The sequence below is a fragment of the Diplotaxodon limnothrissa genome, linkage group LG20 (genome assembly GCF_057381915.1).
Source record: "Diplotaxodon limnothrissa isolate DT_005_m linkage group LG20, D_limnothrissa_male_GT1.1, whole genome shotgun sequence".
NCBI classification, from domain to species: domain Eukaryota; kingdom Metazoa; phylum Chordata; class Actinopteri; order Cichliformes; family Cichlidae; genus Diplotaxodon; species Diplotaxodon limnothrissa.
This window is the reverse complement of record NC_140615.1, coordinates 16,992,798-17,003,121: the sequence shown is the minus strand read 5'-3', so window position 1 is coordinate 17,003,121 and position 10,324 is coordinate 16,992,798. Positions and strand designations below refer to the sequence as shown.

Below are 10,324 nucleotides of genomic sequence, written 5' to 3'. Positions count from 1 at the left end.
AATTATACCATTATACCTCGTGTTTTTTTTAATTTTATTTGACAGTAACAGAGGTTGCAAGTGTTAATTAACAAGTAACAAAAGTCAGCTGTCTTTGACTAATCTAAGGCAAGTGAGCGCTCTGTTATTCTTTTGCCTGCAGTGTGAACAGTGAACATATGTGGGTTAAGTAAGAAAGTAGCCACTTCTGTCTTTAATTTAACTATTTTTTAAAATAAGTTATTATTATTAACAAACAGGAAAAACGTAAGTAAACACGTTTTCTTTTGGCAATTTACCAACCCAGTAAAAAAAAAGTAAGTTGGACAACAACGTGCCCGATCACAGTAAGTTGCTAGTACCAACCAACGTTAGCTGTGTTCTTCACAGATGTCTCGACTTAATGTGATTAATTTGAGCATAGCCTTTTTCCTACCATAACGGTACAAGTTTTATTTAACTTACCTCTACATGCTTGCGCAGGTTTGATGTGGAATTTTTAAAAGCTGCTAACTCGGTCTCTCTGGGCAAACACAGCTTACACTGCATAATAAAGCTGTTGCCTTTCTTGGACTTGAAGCCGAAATGGTCCCTTAAATACGGCCAGGGGTTCACATCGGTTTCTTCGAGTTCAGGGTCAGCAGAATTCGATGGGGTTTCTTTTATCACTGGATCCCTAACACCGATGTCAGACTCCATCTTTATTAGGCACTAGGCATGTGCCTTTATTTCCAATGACTTCTAACTGTACACAACCCATGATGGTGCCAGACATGACTGCAAATCCCACATCTGACAGTCTCATATTTGGCAGCATCACAGGTATGTGTTTATCACTATAGATAATATATACATAGACAGTGGGGATTTTTAAGTGCTGGATGGTGAGCCACATTCAGTCTCATGTCTTTTCCTTACACTTAGCCATTAGCTTGCAGTTTATACCAAGAGTAGAATTAACAACCCTTTTTTTCTGAAACTTCTTTATGCCAGCTCCTTGAACTGTTTGCTTGTATAACTTCATCAATTTAAACTCTTCATGTTTAGAAACACCTTCATAAAATCTGATCATCACCATATCAGTCATTTTGGTAAAAGGCAAGAGTACAGAGGGTAAAAAAGCTTTTTTGTAATTTCTTTGAGTAGTACTTCTCCAGGCTTTTTGAAGGACATTCAAAGCTCTTCTTTGGATGTTGTCTACTTTTTGATCCATTCTCTGTCAGGATGATCCCACAATGCTTCAATAATGTTCACACCCGGCTCTGTAGAGCCGATAGTGTTCTATTGTGTGTTTTTTCTCTCCAGGTAGTCTTTATTCAGTTGCCAGTATTTTTGAGTTAACTGTCATCTGGAAAAATTGAATGATGGATCAAAATCTGACGGTGCTTTTCTTTGTACATAATTCCATCAATGTTGACACCATTGGCTGAAATGCCAACACAAACCATCACAGAGGTGAGATGACCCACTACAGCTCACCTTTCTTTCAGCGAGTCTGTGTAACCCTTCTGCAGCATTGGAAATGAGTTGTGGCTTTTTTCCAATCAACAACACTGGTAATATCTGAGTATAGTGTGCTTTACAAAAACCTTCATTCAGTTCAATTCAGTAAATCACAACAACAGTCGCCTCAAGGAGCTTTATATTGTAAGGCAGACCCTATAATAATATTTTACTTGTTTCCCTGAGACATCATTCTGGATTTTGGTTATTCCTTGACCTATTTTGTTGTACTGAGCAGCATCTCCATAATAACTGACTCACACCACTGACAGTCCTGACCACGCATGCCATGATTGGTTAAAGTTCTCTTTAATTTAAAATAAGCATTTTTCTAATTGGCATTTGTGTGCATCTCCCGTTTGTGATGGCTGGTTTGTGAAAACTACACGTGCTGTATCTGTCCTTTTGTGCTTCTTTTTATTAATAAGATGGAAAGCATTTCTCATGACATCAGTGGCAGTGTAACATATATTAGCTAAATAAAAAATGAGCGCTGTGTATAGCAGAAAGCTGTTTCACAACTGAATACCCAGTATTCAGGTAGCGTGGTGAAACTAAACTTTTACATGATAACTTTGTCTTGCTTGATGCAGACACAAAGATATTTACATAGCTGTTCTATGCAAATGCATGCACACATACATACAAGTATGGACACGCACTCACCTCATTTCCCTTTCCTTCTCACTTGACCTAAAGGTCAGCTAAAGGCCAACTAATTGAGCCGAGGAAGAATGCATCATTAATTATGAATACAGTGTCAACATATAGAGCTAGAAGATGAGGACAGCAGAGGAGAAAGTGTGGAGTAGAGCGACACTATATGTTGGGTTGCCTTCTTTCTCTCTTCCCACCTGCTAAATGTCATTGCTTTCCTTGTCATACCTCAGGTCACGGTGTGCTCGCCTCCTGCTGCGTCTACACACACAGACACACACAGACACACACTCATTGCACAGACAGGCTTCTCATTGCTGGCAACAGTATGAATGTGATTCTAAGATACACTGAAATATGAATGCAGTGCTCTTATGTTGAGATCTGATTGGATTAGTTGTTCTAACTCTCTATACTTTGAACTCAGCCCTGACACACGTTTGTGTCAGGAGCACTAAGCAATTACGATTCAGCAGATGTTACATTTGCACATTTAAATCTTTATTGATTAAATGTTTATCAGATTTTGGATCCATTTGCATCTAATTCCCACTTTTGGTAACAGAACCCTGTAACTCAATCAGCAGCAGTAATTGTCCTATTTGCATGTACTGCAGTCCTGCTGCTGGTTGTTGGTGGTGTTGCATTGCAAGTGAGCTGCTGGAAGGCAGATAAATGCAGGATGAGCTGACTGGGATAAATACAGAGTAGAATAAATGGGGCTGAAGGATTTGAAGGACAATAATTGCAATTTGTTTCACCAATACTGTGATTATATTTTATAAATTAACACTGAAGAACACTTGTGACAAACTAAATAGACTTTCTATAGAAAAATTGTACACGTTTACTTCACATTTATTAAGGAAGAACCTAAGACTGTGACTGGTGTTCAAAAGATTACAATTTTAGGTACTGTGGGAAAAAGCGAAGGAAATGAGCTTCCACTGAAGGGTGCTGGAGCTCTAGAGGGGGTGAGGGGCTCGCTCATATGGGATGGACTCAGAGTAGAGCTTTTACCACTTCTCATCAAAAAGGAGCCAGTTGGGGTGGTTTGGGCATTTGACCAGGATGCTTCCCAGACACCTCCTGTGTAAGGTGTTTTTTTGCTTCCACCTGGGAAGAGATAATGGATTATGTCTCTCCAACGCCTTAGTGTCCTCCTTGAGAGCTAGATTAATAAGCCCCCAGAACTCATACAAATGATTTAGCATTTCTCTAAACCAAACTGTGGTTGCTGGATGATCAGACATGCTGTCATAGCCCAAAATAGTGTTTAAGTCACTCTTTTACTCTCTCTGTTTTGGTGCTTTCATGTGCTTTTATTTTTGCTTCTAAGCATTATAAGTGGTCTGTTTGTTTAATAATATATATGGTTATGTCTTTGTTTTATTATTCATAGACTTCTCGCTCTTTTCTATGCATAGATGCTTTTGTGCCTTTGGTTTTCTTATAGTATTCATGAATGCCTTCAAACTGTCAGGAATTGCAGGGAATATGTCTGCGTGGCTGAATTGGGCACATTTATATGATTGACCCAAGTACTGTTGTTAATTATTGTGCATTTTCTATTAAAAACAGGCAAAACAAAACAAAAATTGATTGTTTTTAGTTTAGTCAGATTGGAGTAGGAAAATTTCCATGATCACTTGACCATGATGGGATCGAGAATAAAAAATAAACTCTTTCATTTTACTTCTTACTTTAATAATAACAGAAAGATTAAAACCTTTCACCAGAGGCACGCTTTAGCCAGGTCTTACCAACTTTACATGGGTAGCATATAATTACTATACTACCATTACTCCAGCTGTTTGTTAATAGTTGTTATTCTCTATTTTGTCTATTTGTACATACTGTATGCTGTTTACACCAGCACAAACAGGGCTTTAAATACATTCTGCCATGCAGTACTTTGATAATTTTCCCTCTCACATTGGTCTCACTGAATTATATTGTAATTATAAGCTTGTCATCATATTAGCTTTTAATTTATACCACCAAGTGCATGTCTAATCCTGCACTGTCTTTTCTTCCAGGTTGGGCCTCTCCAAAGCTACCAGGAAGCTTCTCAGCACACACTTTGTGTCTGATGACAAGTCTCAGCGCTCGACACCAGGATTTGGAATTTTTGTTTAACCAAAAGAAAACATTCTTTCTTGAAATGTGACAAAGTCTTGTTTAAAGACTCTGGTTCATGAGCAAGGATTTTTTCTTCGCTGTGAGCTCTGTCACAAAGGTGCAAACAGAACTACAGAGCTACAGCTGAGGGGCACTGGTAGCCCTGAATAATTGCCCCTCGACTGAAGGCGCCAAAAAGGCTTTTTCTTGGATTGTCAGCATATTATTAAAGGTCACTATCCTTTCACCCCTCTTCCCCCTTGAGCCCCGTCTCGCTGCTTCATTTTTTCCCTCTCTTTTTTAAATTTCTCAGCCCTTGACTTTCAGATTATTGTGGGATTAAATATTTGGCCCTCAGAAACCCCTGTTCAAATGTCATTTCCCACCCAGGAGTATACTGAGACTGAAACTTTAACCAAAATAACACCCAGGAGGAAGCAGTGAAGGAGAAAAGAGGGTTGGAAGAGGAAGGAATAAAGGAGACTGAAGGGCAGATGGCTTCACTGCTCGAAAACACCAACAGCTGGATGAATAAAACATTTGAGTAGAGAGCGAGTCGTGACATCTGGCTGAGGAGTGAGTGACTCGCGTTGCTGCTTTCCTCCTTTCTCCTTGTTCACTTCACTCTTTTCACTGACCTACATCCTTGTCTTCTTCACCACCTCCCATCCATCTTTCTTTTCTCTCATGTCATCCTCGCTCTCTCTGTGGACACAGGAGTTCAGGTGGTCACTCAGACAGACAGAAACAAGCTTGTGACTCTGCTTGTTTCTACTTCTTGCGTTCCACCTTTGCGTGCCCTCTCCTGCTTGCCCTCCTTGTCTCTCTCTCTACCTCCTCTACGGTGTGGTGTGTGTGTGTGATGGTGCGTCCCCTCCGCTCGGCCCTGGAGACATGCCTGTGCAGGAGATGGCGGTGAGTCCTGTCAAGTCTCTGTACTGGGAGCAGTTCCCTTCCATGTCGCAGTGCCGCGTCTACTGCACGCCTGTTTACCACGAAGGCCTGGTCTATGTGCTCGGGGGCTGCAGTGAGACCGGCATGCCTCTGGACAGCGTTGAAGTCCTGGATGTAGAGAGCCAGACGTGGAGCCAACTGCCTCCACTGCCTACTGCGCGGGCGGGGGCCTCAGCTGTGGTGCTAGGGGGCCAGGTTATGGTGCTTGGGGGAATGAATCAGCAGCAGACCCCTCTGGCCTCTGTGGAAATGTACCACCCCGATGAGGGCAAATGGGAGACAAAGGCGAGTCTGGGTCAGCCATCCATGGGAGTCACCACAGTGAAGAAAGGTAAGAAAGCGTAATCCACCTGCGCTGCTCTGCTTTGTGATATTGTTGTCACAGTTTTCTCACTTTGAAACTTAAATCTGCTGATCTCAAAGAGCAGTGTCCAATCATGGCTTAGTGTTTGTAACCAGTTTAGTTAAAGATGTACTTGTTATTGGTTTACTGCAGCTTTGATGAGGTTACAGGTAAATATTTGTAGGATGGGCAATCCTTTTAATTTTACATTTTCAAGTTTTACCTCTTTCCATATACTACTTCCATTCATCCAATGACTGGATTGTTTCATGTGTATGATCACTGATGTGCCATCTAGTAAGGATGTCCCAGAAAGCATAAAGGTGACAGGCAGCCAGTCTGTTAATTTCAATGTATTTTTCTCTTTTTTTGCCACATGTTAGCTATGTTAGCTTTCCTGTTTGCTAGCAGGAAAGAGGTGTTCTATGTATGTTGGTCAGTGTTTTTGATTTATCCACCAAATGGGGTTTAGTGAGCTGATACACATGAAAAGCTTAAAGATGACACATTGCATGTGGGTTTGGGTGGCTGTATCTCAGGTTTTAGGTCATCTACTAATCAGAAGGTTGGTGGTTTGATTCCTTGTTACTTTCGTCTGCATGGTGGTGTACTTTTGGGTACTGAACCACAAGTTGCCCTCTGATGCATCTATCAGATGGTGAATTTTGAAAAGCATTTAGGTTTAGAAACAAGTGCTTGTGTGATGAGGCATGTTTTGTAAAGCACCATATAAAAACCAGTCCACTTCTCCTTGGCTCTTCTCTCTTGTGTTATTATGTGTGATGTAATACTTCCTGGGGCGCTTGATTTATTGGCTTTTAGTTAGATTTATTGCCATCAACAAAATAACTACTCTTTCACTTCACTTGTTGCTGGTCAATTCCGTTTCCCACGCACATTGCCTTTGTGTGAGGAGCTGCACTCACAGTGAGAGCAGGGAGAGGAGAAACTAGCATGAGCAGAAATAACAGCAGCACACAGTAAAGACTCCCACACTTAGCTGAAATGAGAAAAATGCAACAAAAGGCAAGTGATGACATTAATTTTTATTTTTCATTTACTCTCATTGTTTTTTACAATGCTGATCTGCTGATACAATGCTTTGTATCAGCAGATACACAAAGCCAAGTTAGTCAGCATTTCACCAGAGCTGAAAAAAGCTAGATCATAGAGATAGCGTGTCCAGTCTTTGTTTGACAGGTTTACCTTATTGCAGAGCATTCCTCTGCTTGTGTTTGATTTTGCATGCCCTCCCTCAGTGACTCCAAAAAATCTTTACATAGGCTCATTAAAAACTGATGAAGAAGAGTATGCAGCTGCTTTGACGTATTTGTAAGGCTTTAAAACAGTCACAGCAGAAACAAACTCAATTCTCCGAGGTGTCGAAGTTAACTAATTAGCATCACATTTTGGTAGAAGCTTTTCAGATGCTAAAGTGTCTCCTGAGTGGGAGGTTTTTCTCTTGTGATTAAAGCTGAGTGGTGCTCAGATCGATTGCTGCTCGCACAAGTCGTGATGTTGGTGCTTAGCTTTGGTTTAGGTTCTGTAAATACTGCACGTGGCCAGGCCCAAAGTTCTGATTATGTAAATGGTCAGTAGATTAGTTGTGGGTGTCTGCGCTCATGTCTACTGTGTGCATGCTTCCTCGTGTACGCAGAATGTCACCGAACGTAGCTCGTGCAGAGGCAATGATCATGCGGTCTGCCTCCACTGAATAAACATACTGGACTTCATGCTCATTCCCCAGGCGTGTGCTGGCTGTCAGTTTGTGTATGTTGGCAGGAGGAAGGGAGAGTCGTGAGAAAGCGAGGCTGAGGGAGAAAGAAGACAAGACAATGAACTGATCTCCTTTCCAATAAAGGGTAAAAGATGGAGTGCATATCTTTAGCCAAAAAGTCCAGAGAGATTCACATTTTTACAATACGGAGCAAAAAAACTGAGAACAGAAGGAGAATAAAAGAGACATCCACTTGTTGAAGTGCTTCTTCCTGCTGTTTCTTTTGTTTACATCTCAGGCTGCTTTCTGTTGAGCGCTGGCCTTGTAAACTGAGGAATCAATATGACCTTTCAAGGTAATAGAGACAGAATAAGGGAATGTTTCTCTGATGTGCATGTATATATGCCTTATACTGTTTTAAATATGCAAGAGACAGAGCACAGGTGCTGCTGATGAGGGAAATGCAGATCGGTTTGATCCTTGTAGCTTGTTTTTGGAATGTGTTATCAAATGAATATTAAAACTTTACATGGTTTAGTATTATGGGTATATTATGATGAAACATTGTGCAGCTATGATGCAGTAATTTTGTGAAATATGCAGAGAGATGTATTAGAAACACTGTCAAACATTCTGCTTTTGGATCAGTGATTCTTTTTATCTAAAGTGTTTGGAGGGAATTGGACTCTACTAAATTTCCTTGCTATTAACTGAATGGCAGAACTCTTGGGTGTAGGACTTAACACCGGTAATAATCTAGTTTTAATCTACACATATTTGGTGTGTGGGAGATTTCATGTTTTGAAGTTTTAGCATCTTTGAATAACTGCCTGATATTACTTTTTTTCTAAACATACTCTAACACTAACAGTTCTGTCTTGCATGAAAACAATGAATATATCTACTTTATATCCATGTTTTCTATGTGCATCATCAACTATTGATAATGACATTATGCTTTGTGCTAAGTTTAGCTGCAGTCATTTAAAATGTATAGAATCGAGAGCATATTTTACGACTTTTTTCCGGGGCGTCAAGTCAGCTAGGGGCACTTTTCAAATAACCCGACTGGCTAGAAATACAAAAGCTGCTTTTTAAATGAAGCACCAACTGTAATACATAATATAGGCTGAATTCCACACAAGCAAGAATAGATGCATCCAAAGTGGTGATCTGTGAATGAGTCTGATGGGAAAAGTGCTGTATAATGTACCATATATCATATATCATATATCAAAAGGGCTGCATTCATTAAAAGCAATATAGAAAAATGACTGTGTCTGTTAATAGATTTATCAGTAGCCATGTCAAAGCCCCATTACCAAGACACCAGAAGATCTGACTAAAATTACAGTAGTGTATACTGTGAAGTTAATGTGACGCCTAAATGAAGTTATTCTTGTGATAAGACAATGTTAGTGTTGTTCTTTCAGTTTTAGTCCCAGTGGTTTTAAATGGTGTATGAGAAAAAAATATATAAAAATATATAAATATACTGCAGATGCACCGATTACAGTGTAAGCTAGTGATAGGGATTTTTTGTCAACTCCAGTTTTCTATCCAAGTACAACTAACAGCATATGAAAAGCAAAATCAACTTTTCTTCAACCCTCAATCTTTATTTTCATAATAATAATTAAAAGAAATCAAACCTTATAAATTTCCCCAAATTGTTACTTATTTCAGTAAAACAACTGAAAATAAAGAGGTGCCAATAATTCATTGAAAAGGTTGCTGTACATCCACCTTTGTGTGATAGATTTGATCTTACCAAACAAAAGCAAGTGGAACATATTTATATATAACAAAACAAATGTCAGGTATTTGAGATATTACACCATTTTCCAATACATTTTTAAATTCAATACATTTTTTCACCCATCTTATTAATTTTCCCCATAACTGCTTTGATCCTTTAGCTCTTATCAAGGCTGCTGGCTTGTGGCTGGCTCTCTGCTCTGGATACAGCTTTAGCTTTAGCCTCTTTGCGTTAGTGCAATGTTTCAGATCTGTTAAAATTCAATATTTATGTTTACCCAGCCAGCAGCGAACTCAAGCAGGAACATGCTTTGAGTGCGGAAACCAGTTTAACCATTAGAGAAAAAGTGCCATTACAGAAAAGCTTAACATTAACAGCATGGATGCTCATGTTTCCAGGCTCGTAGTTTCCAGAGAAACTGCAGTGCAGTGTGGAAGGAAGTAGGAAGGAAAAAATACAAAGGAGTGCAACTTATAGTTTTCTATCATTTTTTTCATGCACTATTTCCAGTCTTCTATCATTATTATCGTTTTCCTTACCATCATGATAGCAGCGTAGTGTATTCATGTCTTTGTGTTTGTTCCCAAACTCCTCTAAGACGACAGCTTCAATCTTGATGAACTTTACCAAGCGTGTCTGTGAAGGCTCTCAGTCATCCAGGTCATCATAGTCTAAGGAGCTTGGAAAGAAAAGCGTCTGGACTTCTTTAATTTTCTTGAAAATTACCAAGCGTACCAAGATTCGTAACATCTATATAGTGATTAATTAAATTATTTGCTTCAAATATAAAGTGACGTTTCTTTTTCTCTGTATTTGTATATAGAAACTGTGGGATTGAGGCCAGTTTATGAGCGTCCGGCCTTTTTACACACGCAAAGTGAATGTTTGCATGTTCATGTTTGCATGTTCATGTGCATGTGACACATACGGTCATCAGAAGGTTTAACAACTGCCAAGTTTTCATTGCTATCTTTGCCATTAACTGAAGGAGAAAAATGAACATGACTGGCAGGGAGAGGGGAATCTTTTGAAAGATTTGAATTTATATCCAAAGAACCAAAACCAAAATAAAAGTCCACAAGTAGTCACTGCAAACAGCGGGTGTCGTTTATTTTTACGAGGTAAAGTCTTACCATGCCTTTTCAGTGTTTTCCATCTCAATTTCTATGCTCACAGTTACTGATATTCATGTGAGGGTCAAACTCTCTGATCTGTATCTCTGTGAAGGTTCTCAGTCATTCAGGCATTCTAAAGAGATTGGAAAGCGTCTGGACTTCTTTAAGTTCCTTGC

General features: G+C 39.6%; 1 protein-coding gene across 1 annotated transcript in view; it reads left to right on the top strand.

Annotated features, from left to right (window-relative positions):
* Positions 1-5,154: 5,154 nt before the first annotated feature.
* klhdc8b (kelch domain containing 8B) overlaps positions 5,155-10,324 on the top strand; it is a 206,005-nt gene continuing 200,835 nt past the window's right edge. Inside the window, exon 1 of the mRNA XM_085344457.1 lies at positions 5,155-5,545. Coding sequence (XP_085200583.1) covers positions 5,155-5,545 — 391 coding nt within the window. The remainder of the gene's footprint in view (positions 5,546-10,324) is intronic.